The 23,064-nt window shown below is 52.5% G+C and overlaps 1 protein-coding gene across 1 annotated transcript in view; it reads right to left on the reverse strand.

Moving 5' to 3' along the window:
• Nucleotides 1-22,701: 22,701 nt before the first annotated feature.
• LOC144611176 (lysine-specific demethylase 5C-like) overlaps nt 22,702-23,064 on the reverse strand; it is a 52,695-nt gene continuing 52,332 nt past the window's right edge. The window contains 1 exon segment of the mRNA XM_078430230.1: nt 22,702-22,712. Coding sequence (XP_078286356.1) covers nt 22,702-22,712 — 11 coding nt within the window.

Genomic DNA, 23,064 nt, shown 5'->3' on the forward strand with positions numbered 1-23,064 from the left:
CTCCTTCACCGTCGAGCCCATGTTCCTCGTGTCCTCCACCGCCGAGCCCATCTTCCTCGTGTCCTCCACCGCCGAGCCCATCTTCCTCGTCTCCTTCACCGTACCAGCTTGTCTTCCTCGTGTCCTTCACTGTCGAGCCCATCTTTCTCGTCTCCTTCACCGTACCAGTTTGTCTTCGTCCCCTTCTTCACCGCCGAGCCCATCTTCGTCGTCTCCTTCACCACCGAGCCCATCTTCCTCGTCTCCTTCACCGTACCAGTTTGTCTTTGTCGCCTTCTTCACCGTACAAGTCCATCTTCCTCGTCTCCTTCACCGTACGAGTTTGTCTTCATCATCTTATCTGAATGGTGGCCGATTAGGAGAAGGGGAGATGCAGCGAGACCTGGGTGTCGTGGTGCACCAGTCATTGAAAGTAGGCATGCAGGTGCAGCAGGCAGTGAAGAAAGCCAATGGTATGTTGGCATTCATAGCGAGGGGATTTGAGTATAGGAGCAGGGAGGTTCTGCTGCAGTTGTACAGGGCCTTGGTGAGACCGCACCTGGAGTATTGCGTACAGTTTTGGTCTCCTAATCTGAGGAAAGACATTCTTGCCATAGAGGGAGTACAGAGAAGGTTCACCAGATTGATCCCTGGGATGGCAGGACTTTCATATGAAGAAAGACTGGAGCGACTAGGCTTGTATACACTGGAATTTAGAAGGATGAGAGGGGATCTTATCGAAACGTATAAGATTATTAAGGGGTTGGACACGTTAGAGGCAGGAAACATGTTCCCAATGTTGGGGGAGTCCAGAACCAGGGGCCCACACAGTTTAAGAATAAGGGGTCGGCCATTTAGAACTGAGATGAGGAAAAACCTTTTTCAGTCAGAGAGTTGTGAATCTGTGGAATTCTCTGCCTCAGAAGGCAGTGGAGGCCAATTCTCTGAATGCATTCAAGAGAGAGCTAGATAGAGCTCTTAAGGATAGCGGAGTCAGGGGGTATGGGGAGAAGGCAGGAACGGGGTACTGATTGAGAATGATCAGCCGTGATCACAGTGAATGGCGGTGCGTACAGGCTCGAGGGGCCGAATGGCCTCCTCCTGCACCTGTTGTCTATTGTCTATTTGTGAGAAGGGAGCGGGTGAAGAAGTCCCGACCAGAAACGTCGCCCATTCCTTGGCTCCACAGACGCTGCCTGTTCCTCCTGCCCTACTTACTCCCGGCATTTCGAGTCCGTCTTCTTCACCGTCGTCTTCTTCGAGTCCCCCTCGATGGTCGTCGTCTTGTTGGAGTCCTCTCCTCCTCCCTCCTCCTCCTCGCCGTCATGGGTCGTCGCCGTCCTCTCCTCCTCCCTCATCGCCGTCATAGGCCGCCATCGCCTCCTCCTCCCTCGCCGTCATGGGTCGCCGCCATCGCCGTCCTCACCTCCTCCCTCCTCGCCGTCACGGGCCGCCATCGCCTCCTCCTCCCTCGCCGTCACGGGTCGCCGCCATCGTCGTCTTTCTCCGTCGTTGTCGCTTTCCAAGATGGCGCCGGCGGAGCGTCGTCCTCTCCTCCTCCCTCCTCGCCGTCATGGATCGCCGCCATCGCCGTCCTCACCTCCTCCTTCCTCCCCGTCATAGGCCGCCATCGCCGTCCTCCTCCTCCCTCGCCGTCACGGGTCGCCGCCATCGTCGTCTTTCTCCGTCGTTGTCGCTTTCCAAGATGGCGCCGGCGGAGCGTCGTCCTCTCCTCCTCCCTCCTCTCCTCCTCGCCGTCATGGGTCGCCGCCATCGCCGTCCTCACCTCCTCCCTCCTCCCCGTCACGGGCCGCCATCGCCGTCCTCACCTCCTTCCTCGCCGTCACGGGTCGCCGCCATCGTCGTCTTTCTCGTCGTTGTCGCTTTCCAAGATGGCGCCGGCGGAGCGTCGTCCTCTCCTCCTCCCTCCTCCCTCCTCGCCGTCATGGGTCGCCGCCATCGCCGTCCTCACCTCCTCCTTCCTCCCCGTCATGGGCCGCCATCGTCGTCTTTCTCCGTCGTTGTCGCTTTCCAAGATGGCGCCGGCGGAGCGTCGTCCTCTCCTCCTCCCTCCTCCCTGTCACGGGCCGCCATCGCCCTCCTCCCCGTCATGGGCCGCCATCGCCGTCCTCTCCTCCTCCCTCCTCCCCGTCACGGGCCGCCATCGCCGTCCTCACCTCCTCCCTCCTCCCCGTCATGGGCCGCCATCGCCGTCCTCACCTCCTTCCTCGCCGTCACGGGTCGCCGCCATCGTCGTCTTTCTCCGTCGTTGTCGCTTTCCAAGATGGCGCCGGCGGAGCGTCGTCCTCTCCTCCTCCCTCCTCCCTCCTCGCCGTCATGGGTCGCCGCCATCGCCGTCCTCACCTCCTCCTTCCTCCCCGTCATAGGCCGCCATCGCCGTCCTCCCCTCCCTCGCCGTCACGGGTCGCCGCCATCGTCGTCTTTCTCCGTCGTTGTCGCTTTCCAAGATGGCGCCGGCGGAGCGTCGTCCTCTCCTCCTTCCTCCCCGTCATGGGCCGCCATCGCCCTCCTCCCTCCTCCCCGTCATGGGCCGCCATCGCCCTCCTCCCTCCTCCCTCCTCCCTCCTCCCCGTCATGGGCCGCCATCGTCGTCTTTCTCCGTCGTTGTCGCTTTCCATGATGGCGCCGGCGGAGCGTCGTCCTCTCCTCCTCCCTCCTCGCCGTCACGGGCCGCCATCGCCCTCCTCCCCGTCACGGGCCGCCATCGCCGTCCTCCTCCCTCCTCGCCGTCACGGGGGTCGCCGCCATCGTCGTCTTTCTCCGTCGTTGTCGCTTTCCAAGATGGCGCCGGCGGAGCGGACGGCCGTTGCCGCTCGAGAGAGAAAAGGCGCCAACGCCGCGCGAGCTCCCCAACCGCCCCCTCTCAACTGTCAACAAGTGATAGCAGCACAACCAGGCCATTCAGCCCTCCCCCTCCCATACTGTCCACAAGTGATAGCAGCACAACCAGGCCATTCAGCCCCCCCCCCCCACACAAGTGATAGCAGCACAACCAGGCCATTCAGCCCCCAACCCTCACATACTGTCCACAAGTGATAGCAGCACAACCAGGCCATTCAGCCCCCAACCCTCACATACTGTCCACAAGTGATAGCAGCACAACCAGGCCATTCAGCCCCCCCCCCCTCCCATATTGTCCACAAGTGATGGCAGCACAACCAGGCCATTCAGCCCGCACTCTCCCATACTGTCCACAAGTGATAGCAGAACCACCAGGCCATTCAGCCCACACTCCCATACTGTCCACAAGTAATGGCAGCAGAACCAGGCCATTCAGCCCCACCCCACCCATACACCGTCCACAAGTGATAGCAGCAGAACCAGGCCATTCAGCCCCCCCCCCCCCCGCCACACTGTCAATAGACAATAGGTGCAGGAGGAGGCCATTCGGCCCTTCGAGCCTGTACGCACCACCATTCAATGTGATCATGGCTGATCATTCTCAATCAGTACCCCGTTCCTGCCTTCTCCCCATACCCCCTGACTCCGCTATCATTAAGAGCTCTATCCAGCTCTCTCTTGAATGCATTCAGAGAATTGTCCTCCACTGCCTTCTGAGGCAGAGAATCCCACAGATTCACAACTCTCTGACTGAAAAAGCTTTTTCCTCATCTCCGTTCTAAATGGCCGACCCCTTATTCTTAAACTGTGCCCCCTTGTTCTGGACTCCCCCAACATTGGGAACATGTTTCCTGCCTCTAACGTGTCCAACCCCTTAATAATCTTATATGTTTTGATAAGATCTCCTCTCATCCTTCTAAATTCCAGTGTATACTAGCCTAGTCGCTCCAGTCTTTCAACATATGACAGTCCCACCATTCCGGGAATAATTAACCTAGTAAACCTACGCTGCACGCCCTCAATAACAAGAATATCCGTCCTCAAATTTGGAGACCAAAACTGCACCCAGTACTCCAGGTGCAGTCTCACTAGGGCCCTGTACAACTGTAGAAGGATCTCTTTGCTCCAATACTCAACTCCTCTTGTTATGAAGGCCAACATGCCATTGGCTTTCTTCACTGCCTGCTGTACCTGCATACTTCCTTTCAGTGACTGATGCACTCGGACACCCAGATCTCGTTGTACGTCCCCTTTTCCTAACTTGACACCATTCAGATAATGACACACACACACACACTATCAATGTGATACAGCAGAACCAGGCCATTCAGCCCATCGAGGCCACTCCAACAACTATTCAATCCTGGTTGTGTGTCAAAGAACTGCAGATGGATGGATGAATGAATGAATGAATGAGTGAGTGAGTGAATGAATGAATGAATGAATGAATGAATGAATGAATGAATGAATGAAAAGTTTATTGGCCAAGTATGTACGTCTGAAGAAGGGTCTCGACCCGAAAAGTCACCCATTCCTTCTCTCCAAGATGCTGCCTGACCCGCTGAGTTACTCCAGCATTTTGTGATACATACACATACAAGGAATGTATCTGGACATACAAGGAATGTGCATTGGTGCTCCACAAGCAAGTAACTACACGAACATACAGTAAACGATTAAGAATAAAGCATAAAACATTAAGAAGACAACATTATAGTTTAAACATGTGAGTGAAATAAACCAGAGCAAAAAGGGACTACAGACATTTGGTTGTTGAGTAGAGCTACTACTTGTGGGGGAAAAGCTGTTTTTATGTCTGGCTGCTTTGACAGTCCGGAGTCGCCTTCCAGAGGGAAGTGGTTCGAAGAGTTTGTGGCCAGGGTGAGAGGGGTCAGAGATGATCTTGCCCGCTCGCTTCCTGGGCCCTTGCAGTGTACAGTTCGTCAATGGGGGGGAAGGTTGCAGCAAATAACCTTCTCAGCCAAACCAGACCATGATGGAGATGGTGAGGACGGACTCAATGATAGCAGTATAGAATTGGACCATCGTCGCCTGTCATTGCCATTTAAATCACAAAATGCTGGAATAACTCAGCAGGGTAATGATGGAATTGTGCAGAACACTGGTGAGGCCACAGCTGGAGTATTGTGTACAGTTCTGGTCACCACATTATAGAAAGGATGTGATAGCTTTGGAGCAAAGAGGTCCTTCTACAGTTGTACCGGGCCCTAGTGAGACCGCACCTGGAGTACTGTGTGCAGTTTTGGTCTCCAAATTTGAGGAAGGATATTCTTGCTATTGAGGGCGTGCAGCGTAGGTTCACTAGGTTAATTCCCGGAATGGCGGGACTGTCGTATGTTGATAGGCTGGAGCGATTGGGCTTGTATACACTGGAATTTAGAAGGATGAGGGGGGATCTTATTGAAACATATAAGATAATTAGGGGATTGGACACATTAGAGGCAGGAAACATGTTCCCAATGTTGGGGGAGTCCAGAACAAGGGGCCACAATTTAAGAATAAGGGGTAGGCCATTTAGAACGGAGATGAGGAAGAACTTTTTCAGTCAGAGAGTGGTGAAGGTGTGGAATTCTCTGCCTCAGAAGGCAGTGGAGGCCAGTTCGTTGGATGCTTTCAAGAGAGAGCTGGATAGAGCTCTTAAGGATAGCGGAGTGAGGGGGTATGGGGAGAGGGCAGGAACGGGGTACTGATTGAGAGTGATCAGCCATGATCGCATTGAATGGCGGTGCTGGCTCGAAGGGCTGAATGGCCTCCTCCTGCACCTATTGTCTATTGTGTACAAGATCATGAGGGGCATAGATAAGGTAGATGGCAGGGAACTTCTTCCACTGGTGGAAGGTTCAACAACGAGGGGACATAGATACAGGGTAAGGGGAGGGAGGTTTCGGGGGGATGTGAGAAAGAACTTTTTCACCCAGAGGGTGGTTGGAGTCTGGAACTCACTGCCTGGGGTGGTGGTGGAGGCGGGAACGCTCACAACGTTTAAGAGGCATTTGGATGGGCACTTGAAATGCTACAACATTCAGGGCTACGGTCCAAATGCGGGAAAATGGGATTAAAATTAGACTGTGTTTGGTAACGGGCGGCACGGACACGATGGGCCAAAGGGCCTCTTTCTGTGCTGTAGGACTCTATGACTCTATTTATTCACAAAATGCTGGAGTAACTCAGCAGGTCAGGCAGCATCTCGGGAGAGAAGGAATGGGTGACGTTTCGGGTCGAGACCCTTCACCAGAGGAGGTTTACAAGAACCATCCCAGGAACGAGTGGGTCAACGTACGATGATCGATTGTGGGCACTGGGCCTGTACTCGCTGGCGTTTAGAAGGACGAGGGGGGACCTCGTTGAAACGTACAGAACAGTGAGCGGCCTGGATAGAGTGGATGTGGAGAGGATGTTTCTACTAGTGGGAGAGTCTGGGACTAGAAGTTACAGCCTCAGAATTAAAGGACGTCCTTTTGGGAAGGAGATGAGGAGGAATTTCTTTAGTCAGATGGTGGTGAATCTGTAAGATTCGTTGCCGCAGACGGCTGTGGAGGCCACAAGTCAGTGGAGATATTTAAGGCAGAGATAGATAGATTCTTGATTAGAATGGGTGTCAGGGGTTGTGGGGAGAAGGCGGGAGAATGGGGTTGGGATGGTGAGATAGATTAGCCATGATTGAATGGCGGTGTGGACTTGATGGGCCGAATGGCCTAATTGAAACATAGAAAATAGGTGCAGGAGTAGGCCATTCGGCCCTTCGAGGGTGTGTTTTCCTCATCTAAAGTCCTAAATGGCCGACCCCTTATTCTTAAACTAAGGGGTCGGCCATTCAGAACTGAGATGAGGAAAACCTTTTTCACCCAGAGGTTTGTGGAAATCTCTGCCTCAGAAGGCAGTGGGGAGAAGGAATGGGGGACGTTTCGGGTCGAGACCCTTCTTCAGTGTCGCGACCCGAAATGTCGCCCATTCCTTCTCTCCAGAGATGCTGTCCGTCCCTGCTGCGATACTCCAGCATTTTGTGTCTATCTTCGGTTTAAACCAGCATCTGTAGTTCCTTCTTACACACTAATCTATTCCACATTTTCCTTGAACTCCCGTCTTTTTTGATGTCTCGTTTTCACACCTTCCCCTTCCTTATCTCTGTACCACCAACTCCCCTGACTCTCAGTCTGAAGAAGGGTCTCGACCTGAAACATCACCCATTCCTTCTCTCCAGAGATGCTGCCCGTCCCGCTGAGTTACTCCAGCATTTCGATCTTCCATTACCAACTACATTGCTCTCTTAACGAGAGGTCCACCCATTCCTTCTCTCCCGAGATGCTGCCTGACCTGCTGAGTTACTCCAGCATTTTGTGAATAAATACCTTCGATTTGTACCAGCATCTGCAGTTATTTTCTTATACTCTTAACGAGTCTGTTGGTTGAGACAGGCACAAAGAGTTGTAACTATCATGTGCGCGTTTTCTCCAACTTTTCACCGTTTTGGGTCAATTGAGCAAAAAGAAAAAATCAGTTTTGCAAAACATCAGCCTGCTATGCACAATAACACCAGTGTGTAATAATAATAATAATAATAATGCATTACATTTATATAGCGCTTTTCATACACTCAAAGACGCTTTACAGGGATTTAAAGAACATAGGGAAGTGAATAAATAGATAAATAAGTAAACGAACAGAGAAAGGAGACAGAAGGTGAGGTGACCTTCAGTGGTTGAAGGCAGTGCTGAACAGGTGAGACTTCAGTGATGTTTTGAATGTGGTGAGTGAGAAGGAGTCTCTGACGGTTTGTGGTAGTGAGTTCCATAGGGTGGGAGCAGCGATGGAGAAAGCCCTGTCCCCCCAGGATCTGAGTTTGGTCCGGATGTGGGGGGGATAGGAGATTGGCAGCAGCAGAGCAGAGGGTGCAGGTGGGAGTGTGCCTGTGGAGGAGGTCAGTCAGGTAGGATGGGGCCAGGTTATGGAGGGCTTTGTAGGTCATGAGGAGGATTTTGTACTGGATTCTCTGGGGGATGGGGAGCCAGTGGAGTTTGTAAAGGACGGGGGTGATATGGTCACGGATCGGGGAGTGGGTGAGTAGACGGGCAGCGGAGTTTTGAATGTATTGAAGTTTACTGATGATTTTTGAGGGTGCGCCATAGAGGAGGCTGTTGCAGTAGTCCAGACGGGAGGTGATGAAGGCGTGGATGAGGGTTTCTGCAGCTGTGGAGGAGAGGGATGGACGGAGACGGGCAATGTTTTTGAGGTGGAAGAAGGCTGTCTTTGTGATGTGTTTGATGTGTTTGTCGAAGGAGAGGGTTTGATCAAGGATGATTCCAAGATTCCGGATGTGAGGTGAGGTGGATACTGGGAGACCATCAATATTGAGGATGAAGTTTTGGGTGGATTTGGTGAGCGTTTTTGGACCAATGATGATGATTTCAGATTTGTTGCAGTTGAGTTTGAGGAAATTTGATTGAAGCCAAGATTTTATTTCAGTGATGCAGTTTGTCAGTGTAGAGTGTGTAAGCAAGAATTAACTTGAAACAATGAATCTCCACTTTCAGTCTATAATTTGATCATCTTGACATGTCAGATTTTTTTAGCCGCCGATTAATTCTTAGGCACCAGGGAGTATCTTTTAAAAACAACATTCAGATTCCTGCCAAAGTGAAAGATAGCTGCATTATTTTATCCGCCACAAAAAAACACCCTGGGATTTCTTCTGAGGGTCTCGACCGAAAACGTCACCCATTCTTTCCCTCTTCGATGCTGCCTGACCTGCTGAGTTACTCCAGCATCTTGTGACACCTGGGATTTCTTCTGTAGCTCTAATCCAGGTTCTTCTGGCACTGCATCTCTAAGTTTGCGGATGACACAAAGCTGGGTGGCAGTGTTAGCTGCGAGGAGGATGCTAGGAGGCTGCAGAGTGACTTGGATAGATTTGGCGAGTGGGCAAATGCATGGCAGATGCAATATAATGTGGATAAATGTGAGGTTATCCACTTTGGCGGCAAGAACAGGAAAGCAGAGTATTACCTGAATGGTGACCGATTGGGAGAAGGGGAGATGCAACGTGACCTGGGTGTCATGGTGCACCAGTCATTGAAAGCAAGCATGCAGGTGCAGCAGGCAGTGAAGAAAGCGAATGGTATGTTGACATTCATAGCAAGAGGATTTGAGTTTAGGAGCAGGGAGGTTCTGCTGCAGTTGTACAGGGCCTTGGTGAGACCGCACCTGGAGTATTGTGTGCAGTTTTGGTCTCCTAACCTGAGGAAAGACGTTCTTGCCTTAGAAGGAGTACAGAGAAGGTTCACCAGATTAATCCCTGGGATGGCGGGACTTGCATATGAGGAAAGACTGGATAGACTGGGCTTGTACTCGCTGGAATTTAGAAGACTGAGGGGGGATCTTATAGAAACATATAAAATTCTTAAGGGGTTGGAGAGGCTAGATGTGGGAAGATTGTTCCCGATGTTGTGGGAGTCCAGAACCAGGGGTCACAGCTTAAGGATAAGGGGGAAGTCTTTTAGGACCGAGATGAGAAAACATTTCTTCACACAGAGAGTGGTGAGTCTGTGGAATTCTCTGCCACAGAAGGTAGTTGAGGCCAGTTCATTGGCTATATTTAAGAGGGAGTTAGATGTGGCCCTTTTTGCTAAAGGGATCAGGGGGTATGGAGAGAAGGCAGGTACGGGATACTGAGTTGGATGATCAGCTATGATCATATTGAATGGCGGTGCGTACAGGCTCGAAGGTCCGAATGGCCTACTCCTGCACCTATTTTCTATGTTTCTATGTTTCTATGCATAGCTAAAGCTCCAATAACTTGGCGCAGCGGTAGAGTTGCTGCCACACAGCGCCAGAGACCCGGGTTTGATTCCTGACTACGGGTGCTGTCTGTACGGAGTTTGTACGTTCTCCCCGTGACCAGGGGCCACAGTCTTAGAATAAAGGTGAGGCCATTTAAAACTGAGGTGAGAAAAAAACGTTTTCACCCAGAGAGTTGTGAATTTGTGGAATTCTCTGCCACAGAGGGCGGTGGAGGCCAAATCACTGGATGGATTTAAGAGAGAGTTAGATAGAGCTCTAGGGGCTAGTGGAATCAAGAGATATGGGGAGAAGGCAGGTACGGGTTACTGATTGTGGACGATCAGCCATGATCACATTGAATGGCGGTGCGTACAGGCTTGAAGTGCCGAATGGCCTCCTCCTGCACCTGTTGTCTGTTGTCTAAGGCCGTTGGTCTTGGTAAACTGAACTCGTGATGACATGCAAGGCTCCTATTGTGGTGTATAAATGTGCTGCTAATACACTCTGTGAGTGAGTGGGTTGATGAGGGACTGTCAGTATAACAGCCCTTGCTTGGATATCACTGTAGGGAGCAACAAGTAGTATAAGAAAATAACTGCAGATGCTGGTACAAATCGAAGGTATTTATTCACAGAGTGCTGGAGTAACTCAGCAGGTCAGGCAGCATCTCGGGAGAGAAGGAATGGGTGACGTTTCGGGTCGAGACTGATGTCAGGGGAGCGGGACAAAGGAATGATATAGGTGGAGACAGGTAGAGGGAGAACTAGGAGGGGAAGGGAGGGACAGAGGAACTATCTAAAGTTGGAGAAGTCGATGTTCGTACCGCTGGGCTGCAAGCTGCCCAGGCGAAATATGAGGTGCTGTTCCTCCAATTTGCGGTGGGCCTCACGATGGCACTGGAGGAGGCCCACGAGACTGGGAGTGGGAGGGGGAGTTGAAGTGCTCAGCCACCGGGAGATCAGGTCGGTCAAGGCGGACCGAGCGCAGGTGTTGAGCGAAGCGATCGCCGAGCCTGCGCTTGGTTTTGCCGATGTAAATGAAAGTAGGGAGCAAGTTGACTGGCTTCACACTGCCCAGTCAATGCCCATGAACGAAGAAGATGGTAGGGGAGGGAGTCAAGTCAAGTCAAGTCAATTTTATTTGTACAGCACATTTAAAAACAACCCACGTTGACCAAAGTGCTGTACATCTGATTAGGTACTAATTTTTTTAAAAAATGAAACATACAGTAGCACGCAAACAGTTCACAGCGCCTCCTCAATGAGCCTCAAACGCTAGGGAGTAGAAATAGGTTTTGAGCCGGGACTTAAAGGAGTGGATGGAGGGGGCAGTTCTGATGGGGAGAGGGATGCTGTTCCACAGTCTAGGAGCTGCGACCGCAAAAGCGCGGTCACCCCTGAGCTTAAGCCTAGACCGCGGGATAGTGAGTAGCCCCAAGTCGGCCGACCTGAGGGACCTGGAGTTAGAGAGGTGGGTTAGAAGATTTTTGATGTAGGGGGGGGGGAGTGTCCGTTTAGGGCTTTATACGTGAATAGGAGGAGCTTGAAGTTGATTCTGTACCGTACAGGGAGCCAGTGGAGAGAGGCCAGAATCGGGGTGATGTGGTCCCTTTTACGGGTACCCGTCAGGAGTCTCGCTGCGTGCGGCGTTTTGGACCAGTTGCAGGCGGGACAGGGAAGATTGGCTGATCCCAGTGTATAGGGAGTTGCAGTAGTCTAGGCGGGAGGAAATGAAAGCGTGAATGATTTTTTCTGTGTCGTCGAATTGGAGGAAAGGTTTGATTTTAGCTCTGGTTCGAAGTTGGAAGAAGCTGGCTTTTACCACAGCGCTGACTTGCTTATCAAATTTTAATGCAGAGTCAAATATCATGCCAAGGTTTTTGACATGCGGTTTGACTAGGCAGGATAGACTTCCAAGACTGCCTGTTATCGACTTGATGGAGTCGGGGGGGCCGAATAGGATGACCTCAGACTTGCTCTCATTTAATTGGAGGAAGTTCTGTGCCATCCAACATTTTATGTCCTCAAGGCAGTGTGAGAGGGGGTTAACAGAGACGTGGAGGGGAGTAGGAGCAAGGGGAAGGGTGTTACAGAGACAGGGTGATGTGGGACTACATAGAGTTTTAAACTCAGTGCGCGCTACAGTGCAAACTACAATCAGTAGACACAAAATGCTGGAATAACTCAGCGGGACAGACAACATCTCAAGAGCGAAGGATTGGGTGACGGTCCGGGTCGAGACCTTCTCTCCACAGATGCTGCCCGTCCCGCTGAGTTACTCCAGCGTTTTGAGTCTATCTTCGGTGTAAACCAGCGTCTGCAGTTCCTTTCTACACACAACACCACAATCAGGGCAATCAAAGAATCATTTCACAACGTGCAAAATAGTTTCAGTGCTTGTTGCAACACGACAGCAAATGCCCGCTGGTGGAAAGGGATGGGATACAGGGGAGAACATCAATCCCTCAGCCCCACACCGCTGATGGCAGGTGAGTCACAGAGTGATACAGTGTGGAAACAGGCCCTTCAGCCCAACTTGCCCGCACCGACCAACATGCCCCATCTACACTAGTCCCACCTTTGCCCACGCCGACCAACATGCCCCATCTACACTAGTCCCACCTGCCCACACCGACCAACAGGTCCCATCTACACTAGTCCCACCCACCCACACCGACCAACATGCCCCATCTACACTAGTCCCACCTGCCCACACCGGCCAACATGCCCCATCTACACTAGTCCCACCTTTGCCCACTCCGACCAACATGCCCCATCTACACTAGTCCCACCTTTGCCCACACCGACCAAAATGCCCCATCTACACTAGTCCCACCTTTGCCCACACCAACCAACATGCCCCATCTACACTAGTCCCACCTTTGCCCACGCCGACCAACATGCCCCATCTACACTAGTCCCACCCACCCACACCGACCAACATGCCCCATCTACACTAGTCCCACCTGCCCACACCGGCCAACATGCCCCATCTACACTAGTCCCACACCGACCAACATGCCCCATCTACACTAGTCCCACCTTTGCCCACACCGACCAACATGCCCCATCTACACTAGTCCCACCTTTGCCCACACCGACCAACATGCCCCATCTACACTAGTCCCACCTTTGCCCACACCGACCAACATGCCCCATCTACACTAGTCCCACCTTTGCCCACACCGCCCAACATGCCCCATCTACACTAGTCCCACCTTTGCCCACACCAACCAACATGCCCCATCTACACTAGTCCCACCTGCCCACGTTTGGCCCATATCCCTCCAAACCTGTCCTATCCATGTACCAGTCTAATTGTTGCTTAAACGTTGTGATAGTCCCAGCCTCAACTACGTCCTCCGGCAGCTCGTTCCATACACCCACCACCCTCTGTGTGAGAAAGTTACCCCTCAGATTCCTATTAAATCTTTTCCCCTTCACCTTGAACCTGTGTCCTCTGGTCCTCGATTCCCCTACTCTGGGCAAGAGACTCTGTGCATCTACCCGATCTATTCCTCTCATGATTTTGTACACCTCTATAAGATCACCCCTCATCCTCCTGCGCTCCATGGAATAGGGACCCGGCCTACTCAACCTCTCCCTGTAGCTCACACCCTCTAGTCCCGGCAACATCCTCGTGAATCTTCTCCGAACCCATTCCAGTTTGACGACATCTTTCCTGTAACACGGTGCCCAGAACTGAACACAAGACTCTAAATGCGGCCTCACCAACGTCTTGTATAACTGCGATGTGACCTCCCAACTTCTACACTCAATACTCTGACTGATGAAGGCCAATGTGCCAAAAGCCTTTTTGACCGCCCTGTCTACCTGTGACTCCACCTTCAAGGAACCATGTACCTGCGCTCCTAGATTCCTCTGCTCTACAACACTCCCTGTCTACCTGGGAACTGTGTACCTGCGCTCCTAGATCCCTCTCTGCTCTACAACACTCCCTGTCTACCTGGGAACTGTGTACCTGCGCTCCTAGATCCCTCTCTGCTCTACGACACTCCCTGTCTACCTGGGAACTGTGTACCTGCGCTCCTAGATCCCTCTCTGCTCTACGACACTCCCTGTCTACCTGGGAACTGTGTACCTGCGCTCCTAGATCCCTCTCTGCTCTACGACACTCCCTGTCTACCTGGGAACTGTTTACCTGCGCTCCTAGATCCCTCTCTGCTCTACAACACTCCCTGTCTACCTGCGCTCCTAGATCCCTCTCTGCTCTACAACACTCCCTGTCTACCTGGGAACTGTGTACCTGCGCTCCTAGATCCCTCTCTGCTCTACGACACTCCCTGTCTACCTGGGAACTGTCTACCTGTGCTCCTAGATCCCTCTCTGCTCTACGACACTCCCTGTCTACCTGGGAACTGTGTACCTGCGCTCCTAGATCCCTTTCTGCTCTACGACACTCCCTGTCTACCTGGGAACTGTGTACCTGCGCTCCTAGATCCCTCTCTGCTCTACGACACTCCCTGTCTACCTGGGAACCGTGTACCTGCACTCCTAGGGTCACACGCAGAGTGAAGCTCCCTCACCAACGCTGAAACCTGAAGGGAAAGGGTTAACGCTGTGATGCTCCCGGGGATGTGACAAGGTGATCTCCGCCTTGAACAGCCCCCATCCCCGCAAACGGTTCCTGGAGACGCCGGGCTCCTGATGTGGACAACTCGAGGCTGTCTCAGTGGCCCCTGAAGTCCAGGGGCAATGGTCCAGCAGGTTCACTCAGTCTGGCAACACAGTGGTGTGGCTGGCATCTCTGCAGCGTAGTACGCAAGTCAGAACAGTGTGTCTTGTTATTCCCCCCACTCTGCTCAATCTCCCTCTCTCCCCATCTCTCTCCCCCCTCTCCTCCCCAAACCCCCCTCTCTGCTCAATCTCCCTCTCCCTCTCCCTCTCTCACTCCCCCCAATCCCTCACCCCATTCCTTCCCAAACCCCCCCCTCTCCGCACAATCTCCCTCTCCCCCTCCCCAAACCCCCCTCTCTACTCAATCTCCCTATCTCTCTCCCCCTCTCTCTCCCCCCTCCCCAAACCCCCCTCTCCACTCAATCTCTCCCCAAACCCCCCTATCTGCTCAATCTCCCTCTCTCCCCATCTCTTCCCCCTCCCCACCCTCTCTCTACTCAATCTCTCTCCCCCTCTCCCTCTCTCACTCCCCCCAATCCCTCACCCCATTCCTTTCCAAACCCCTCCCTTTCCGCTCAATCTTTCCTCCCTCTCCACAAAACCCCCTCTCCGCTCAATCTCTCTCCCCATCTCTCTTCCCCCTCCCCAAACCCCTCTTCCTCTCTTCCATTCTGTCTCTCTCTCCATCTCCCCCATCTCTCGCCCCACCCCTCTCCCCAACCCCGTTTCCCCTCCCCTTCTCTCTCCCTCTCTCTCCCCTTCTCTCTCTCCCTCTTTCTCTCTCCCTGTCCCCCTCCCTCCCTCCCTCTCCCCGGGGCTGGGCTCGAGTGGCTGTCAGAGGGCCGGGCCGGTTTGGGCAAGTCCCTGTTGTGAGTGAGGTATTTCGGAGGCAGGTTGTAGCCCCCCGGGGCCCGTGTGTGGGAGAGGACGTACAACGAGATCTGGGTGTCCTAGTGCATCAGTCACTGAAAGGAAGCATGCAGGTACAGCAGGCAGTGAAGAAAGCCAATGGCATGTTGGCCTTCATAACAAGAGGAGTTGAGTATCGGAGCAAAGAGGTCCTTCTGCAGTTGTACAGGGCCCTAGTGAGACCGCACCTGGAGTACTGTGTGCAGTTTTGGTCTCCAAATTTGAGGAAGGATATTCTTGCTATTGAGGGCGTGCAGCGTAGGTTTACTAGGTTAATTCCCGGGATGGCGGGACTGTCGTATGTTGAAAGACTGGAGCGACTAGGCTTGTATACACTGGAATTTAGAAGGATGAGAGGGGATCTTATCGAAACGTATAAGATTATTAACGGGTTGGGCACGTTAGAGGCAGGAAACATGTTCCCAATGTTGGGGGAGTCCAGAACCAGGGGCCACAGTTTAAGAATAAGGCGTCGGCCATTTAGAACTGAGATGAGGAAAAACTTTTTCAGTCAGAGAGTTGTGAATCTGTGGAATTCTCTGCCTCAGAGGGCAGTGGAGGCCAATTCTCTGAATGCATTCAAGAGAGAGCTGGGTAGAGCTCTTAAGGATAGCGGAGTCAGGGGGTATGGGGAGAAGGCAGGAACGGGGTACTGATTGAGAATGATCAGCCGTGATCACATTGAATGGCGGTGCGTACAGGCTCGAAGGGCCGAATGGCCTCCTCCTGCACCTATTGTCTATAACGCGACCTGTGGACTTTAACATCGCGGAGCTCGCAGTCTGTGGCCAGTTGAGAGCTCCAAGCTGCACGAGGTTCGACAAGCCCCGACCTGGGGTCAGTTCGCCCGACGTGGGGGAGTTGAAATCCCTCCCCACCCCGATGCAAGAGCTGGATCGCCCGACCAGGAAGGCCTGCCGCCGGCCACGGGAGCCAAGATCGTCCCGTCAACGGAAGGCCCGAGGCCCCCGACGCGGGACGACAAAGAAGGGAAGAGACTGAACTTTGTTTGGCCTCCCATCACAGTGAGGAATGTGGAGGAGTCACTGTGGAGGATGATCATGTTAAAATGTATTTTGTGTGTCCTGGTGCTTTTTGTTGTTACGACTGTACAGCAAATGAAGTTACTTGTAAATTGGAAAAACATACTTGGCTAATAAAGTATGATTGAGATTGAGATCGTGATTGTGATTGTGATTGAGATCGTGATTGAAATTTGTGATCGAGATTGTGAGATTGTGATGGGGATTGTGATCGAGATCGTGATTGAGATTGTGATCGGGATTGAGATTGTGATTGAGATGGGGATTGTGATTGAGATGGGGATTGTGATTGAGATGGGGATTGTGATTGAGATGGGGATTGTGATTGTGATCGAGATCGTAATTGAGATTGTGAGATTGTGATCGTGATTGAGATCGAGATTGTGATTGAGATTATGATTGAAATCGAGATCTTGATCGAGATAGTGATTGAGATTGTGAGATTGTGATCGTGATTGAGATTGTGAGATTATGATTGAGATCGTGATTGAGATTTGAGATTGTGATCGAGATTGAGTTTGAGATTGTGATTGAGATTTGTGATTGAGATTGTGATTTGAAATTTGAGATTTGTGATTTGAGATTTTGTGATTGAGATTTGTGATTTTGTGATTGTGATCTCTCCCCCAGACCCCCTGCACCATGCTGCCCGCTGTTGTCCTCTGCGCCCTCCTGGCGCTGTGCCCGTGGGCGCGGGCCGGCCCGGACTGCACGGGGGTGCATTGCGATGCTCTGCGGCACTGCATCGAGGAGACGCTGGAGGACGGGTCGTGTTGCGCTCGCTGCCTGCGGCAGGGTTGCGTCTGCAGCGGCCACCAGTTCTACGACTGCCTGCAGGCCGGCTTCCACGGTGGCAGAATGCCGGCTGGCGTCTCCTACCGCCTGGACTCTGGCAGCACCCTCTGCCGATGCCCCGACCAGGGGGGCCGGATTTCCTGCACCTACATCCCCTGTCCCCAGCTCCCCCGCAACTGTGCACGCTCCTACCAGCCCCGCAGAGGCTGTGCCCGCTGCGCCCAGCTGGGCTGCGTCAGCGGCGGTCATCTATACCCCTCCGGGCACTCCTTCCATCCCGAAGGGATGTGGCACTGGGGGGGGGGGGGGGGGGGGGGGGGGGGGGGGGGGGGGGGAGAGTGGAGAGGGAAGGGAGAGGGAAGACAGAGAGAGAGGGAAGACAGAGAGAGAGAGGGAAGACAGAGAGAGGGGATCGAAACGCAACCAAGTTCATAAGTGATAGACACAGAATTAGGCCATTCAGCCAATCGATATGGGGAGAAGGCAGGCACGGGTTAATGATTGTGGATGATCAGCCATGATCACAATGGCAGTGCTGACTCGAAGGGCCGAATGGCCTCCTCCTGCACCTATTTTCTGCTTCTATGTCTACTCCACCATTCAATCACGGCTGATCTATCTCTCCCTCCTAACCCCATTCTCCCCCCTTCTCCCCACAACCCCTGACACCCGCACTGATCAACAATCTATCTATCTCTGCCTTAAATACATACATTGACTTGTGGCCTCCACAGCCGTCTGTGGCAAAGAATCTCACAGATTCACCACCCTCTGGCTAAAGAAATTCCTCCTCATCTCCTTCCTAAAGGAACGTCCCTCAATTCTAAGGCTGGTATTTAATGTCCAAATACTCCCTACGCCTCAGATGCAACAGTGATCCCTGTGGAACTCCACTGGCCAGACCTCAATCCAGAATAACTCCTTTCACCACGACCCTCCGCGAAGAGGTAAAACCATTCTGAATACTCCAGCACTCTGTGAAACGTCACCTTGTCCATGTTCTCCACAGATGCTGCCCGACCCGCTGAGTTACTCCAGCACTCTGTGAAACGTCACCTTGTCCATGTTCTCCACAGATGCTGCCCGACCCGCTGAGTTACTCCAGCACTCTGTGTCCATTTTCTTTTGTAAACACAGCATCTGCAGTTGCTTGTTTGTGAATCTAAACGAACAAGTCACTCTCACTCGAACATCTCACTCTTAACTGTGGGCTGAAGAGCCTGTTCCTGCGCTGTGATGTTCTCTGAAGTCATTCCCCCCTGCCCACCTCGTTTTAGTTTAGAGACACCAGCACGTAAACAGGCCCTTCAGCCCACCGTGTCCGCGCCGCCCAGCGATCAACCCTCTACACGAGTTTAGAGACACAGCGTGGAAACAGGCCCTTCCCCACCGATCCCCACATTAACACCACCCTACACACACTAGGGACAACTTACACGTATACCCAAGCATACAAGCCCGAGCCAATTAACCTACAAACCAGCACGTCTTTGGGAGTGTGAGAGAAACCGAAGATCTCGGAGAAAACCCACGCAGGTCACGAGGAGAACGTACAAACTCCGTACAGACAGCGCCCGTAGTCGGGATGGAACCCGGGTCTCCGGCGCTGCATTCACGGTAAGGCAACTCTACCGCTGCTCCAACCGTGACCGCCCTTAATCCTCTCACCAGTTGTCGTTGGCCCCCTGGTTTGGAGTCACTGTTGGGGGAAGGAGGCTCCTGCTTATTCCACAGGGGCCTCTATCCATTCTCTCCTCACTCCCGCTCTCCCCTTCGATCTGTCCGAATCCCTCTTTCATTTATAAATAAAATGTACGGCTTTGCACTGGAGTCGTTTACTTTTAGACTTTGGAGACACAGCGCGCGGAAACAGGCCCTTCAGCCCACCGAGTCCGTACCGACCAGCGATCCCCGCACACTAGTTTAATTTAGAGATACAGCGCGGAAACACAACCACTTCCCCACCGAGTCCGTCCACGGCCCACCAGCGATCGCCCGCACACTAACAACTATCCTACTCACTAGGCACAATGTACAAATATACCAAAACCAATGAACCTACAAACATTCTTAACCTACAAAATTCTTCAGGGATTGGACAGGCTAGATGCAGGAAACATGTTCCCGATGTTGGGGGAGTCCAGAACCAGGGGTTACACACAGTTAAGAATAAGGGGTTGGCCATTTAGGACTGAGATCAGAGAAACTTTTCCACCCAGAGAGTTGTGATTCTCTGCCACAGAGGGCAGTGGAGGCCGATTCACTGGATGTTTTCAAGAGAGTTAGATCAAGCTCTCAGGGCTACAGAATCAAGGGAAGGGATACGGGGAGAAAGCAGGAACGGGGTACTGATTGTGGATGATCAGCAGTGATCATATTGAATGGCGGTGCGTACAGGCTCGAAGGGGCTGAATGGCCTCCTCCTCATGCACCGAATTTCTATGTTTCTATGGAACAGTGCTGGAGACAGCCACAGTGGCAACGGCTGGCCTTTACTTTGACGTTGGGAGACACAGTGCTGAAACAGGCCCTTTGGCCCACCGAGTCCGTGCCGACCAGCGATCAGCCCCGGATGTTTCTACACGACTTTGGAGTGTGTGAGGAAACCAGAGCACCTGGAGAAACCAGTAGTATAAGAAGATAACTGCAGATGCTGGTACAAATCGAAGGTTTTTATTCACAGAGTGCTGGAGTAACTCAGCAGGTCAGGGCAGCATCTCGGGAGAGAAGGAATGGGTGACGTTTCGGGTCGAGACCCTTCTTCAGACTGATGTCAGGGGGGGGCGGGGACAAAGGAAGGATATAGGTGAGACAGGAAGATAGAGGGAGAACTGGGAAGGAGGGGGAAGGGAGGGACAGAGGAAACTATCTAAAGTTGGAGAAGTCGATGTTCATACCGCTGGGCTGCAAGCTGCCCAGGCGAAATATGAGGCGCTGTTCCTCCAATTTGCGGTGGGCCTCACGATGGCACTGGAGGAGGCCCATGACAGAAAGGTCAGACTGGAGTGGGAGGGGGAGTTGAAGTGCTCAGCCACCGGGAGATCAGCTTGGTTAAGGCGGACTGAGCGCAGGTGTTCAGCGAAGCGATCGCCGAGCCTGCGCTTGGTCTCGCCGATGTAAATAAGTTGACATCTCGAGCAGCGGATACAATAGATGAGGTTGGAGGAGGTGCAGGTGAACCTCTGTCTCACCTGGAAAGACTGTGTTTGGGTCTTGGATGGAGTTAAGCACCTGGAGAAAACCCAGGCAGGTCACGGGGGAGAACGCACAGACAGCGCCCGTAGTCGGGATGGAACCCGGGTCTCTGGCGCTGTGAGGCAGCAACTTTACCGCTGCACCACCGTGTCGCACTTATTTCTCTTAAGTCCTCTTTAATCCTACTAACCTGTGATCAGCGAGATCACCACTCATCCTCCTGAAAGTGCTAGTCTCCTCAACCTCTCCCCAGAGCTCAGGCCCTCGAGTCCTGGCAACACATTCTACATTTCCTTTAAACACATCGATTCAACGATACTTTATTAATAGTCATTTTTGCATTAGGTTTTGGCATTAAATGCAGGCGTTAGTTTTGAAAATCAGATGCAGGGAAATTAAAATGGAAACAGAAAATAGGTGCGGGAGTCGGCCCCTTCGAGCCTGTACGCACCGCCATTCGATACGATCACGGCCGATCATTCACAATCAGTACCCCGTTCCTGCTTTCTCCCCGTTACCCCTTGATTCCGTTAGCCCCAAGAGCTAAATCTCTCTCTTGAAAAACATCCAGTGAATCGGCCTCCACTGCCCTCTGTGGCAGAGAATCACACAGATTCACAACTCTCTGGGTGAAAACGTTTCTCCTCATCTCAGTCCTAAATGGCCGACCCCTTATTCTTAAACCGTGGCCCCTGGTTCTGGACTCCCCCAACATCGGGAACATGTTTCCCTGCATCTAGCCTGTCCAGTCCCCTTAAGAATTTTATATGTTTCTATAAGACCCCCCCTCATCCTTCTAAATCCAGCGAATACAAGCCCAGTCGACCCATTCTTTCATCAAAATTAAGCTGAAAATGTTGGAAATATTTAGAAGGTCGGACAGCACCTGAGTGAATGCTTCAGCTGCAAGGCTCTGATCTGATAAGCAGACTGCTTCTCATCCCATGGAAGCTGCCCGACCTGCCGAGTGTTTGCAGAGTTCTCTGATTTGACAGCACAGAAACAGGCCCTTCGGCCTAACTTGCCAACATAGCCCATCTACACTAGTCCCACCTGCCCGCGTTTTGCCCGTATCCCTCCAAACCTGTCCCCTTGCACGAACCTGCCCCAAATGTTTCTTAAACATTGTTATAGTACCTGCCTCCTCCAGCAGTTCGTTCCATACACCCACCACCCTTTGTGGAAAAGGTTGCCCCATTAAATCTTTCCCCTCCCACCTTAAACAAGTGACAATAGACAACAGATGAAGGAGGAGGCCAGTCGGCCCTTCGAGCTTGTACGCACCGCCATTCAATGTGATCACGGCTGATCATTCTCAATCAGTACCCCGTTCCTGCCTTCTCCCCATACCCCCTGACTCCGCTATCCTTAAGAGCTCTATCTAGCTCTCTCTTGAATGCATTCAGAGAATTGGCCTCCACTGCCTTCTGAACAGAGAATTCCACAGATTCACAACTCTCTGACTGAAAAAAAAATCCTCATCTCCGTTCTAAATGGCCCGACCCCCCTTATTCTTAAACTGTGGCCCCTGGTTCTGGAACATTGGGAACATGTTTCCTGCCCTCTAACGTGTCCAACCCCTTAAACCTGTGCCCCCCTGGCTCTTTGTTCCCCCACCCTTGGGCTAAAAGACTGGGCATTCACTCCAAGTATTCTTCTCATGATTTTTATACTCCTCTTTACAAGATCAGCTAGCCCTCATCCTCCTGCGCTCCCCAGGGAATAAAGTCCCAGCCTGCCCCAACCTCTCCCTGTAGCTCAGGCCAAGTCCTAGGCAACATCCTTGTAAATCATCTCTGCGCCCTTTCCAGCTGGTTCTGAAGCTCATCGGTGGACCCTGCTCCACGATGTTTGATGTGGGGAAGGAACTGCAGATGCTGGTTTAAACCCTACGCACCAAATGCTGGAGTAACTCAGTCTGAGAAGGGTCTCGACCCAAAACGTCACCCATTCCTTCTCTCCAGAGATGCTGCCTGTCCCGCTGAGTTACTCCAGCATTTGTGTCTATCCTCGTTTTCTAATGCCTAGTTTGAACCCCTCCTCTGAGAGACAGAGAGAGGGAGAGTTTAGTTTAGTTTAGGTTAGGGATACAGCCAGGTAAACAGGTCCTTTCGGCCCACCGAGTCCGCGCCGGCCAGCGATACCTGTCGCTAACACTATCCCACACACACTAGGGACAATTTACTCTTACACCAATCCTATTAACCTACAAACCTGCACGTCTTTGGAGTGTGGGAGGAAACCGAATATCTGGGAGGAAACCCCCACGCAGGTCTCGGGGAGAACGTGCAAACTCCGTACAGACAGCGCCCCGTAGTCGGGATGGAACCCGGGTCTCCGGCGCTGCAAGGCACCAACTCTACCGCTGCGCCACCGTATACACACGCGCACACACGCGCACACACACACACACGCACACACACGCACACACACACAGGACGTGACACCAGTCACATTTTAAACACATCTCTAAACTTTTATTTCTAGTGGGACCCTGAAATAAGGACCAAAAAAAATAGCATAAAAGAAAAGAATAGTTATAAACAAATTACTTACACTCGGAATATTAATTACAATGTATTAAGAAAGTCTGTTAGGAGCGTGGAGGGGGGAGATAGGGAGGGAGAGGGAGGGAGGGGGAGATAGGAGGGAGAGAGGGAGGGAGGGAGGGGGGAGATAGGGAGGGAGAGGGAGGGAGGGAGGGAGAGGAAGAGGGAGGGAGGGGGGAGTTGGGGCCAGAGAGTGCAAAGGCCTGATCGTGGGGGGGGGGCGCTGTTTGTGTCTGCTGTTCCACAACTATCCTGCATTGGATCCACCCCCCGAGAGAGGGGGGAAGAGAGAGTGAG

This window comes from Rhinoraja longicauda, chromosome 39, assembly GCF_053455715.1.
Source record: "Rhinoraja longicauda isolate Sanriku21f chromosome 39, sRhiLon1.1, whole genome shotgun sequence".
NCBI classification, from domain to species: domain Eukaryota; kingdom Metazoa; phylum Chordata; class Chondrichthyes; order Rajiformes; family Arhynchobatidae; genus Rhinoraja; species Rhinoraja longicauda.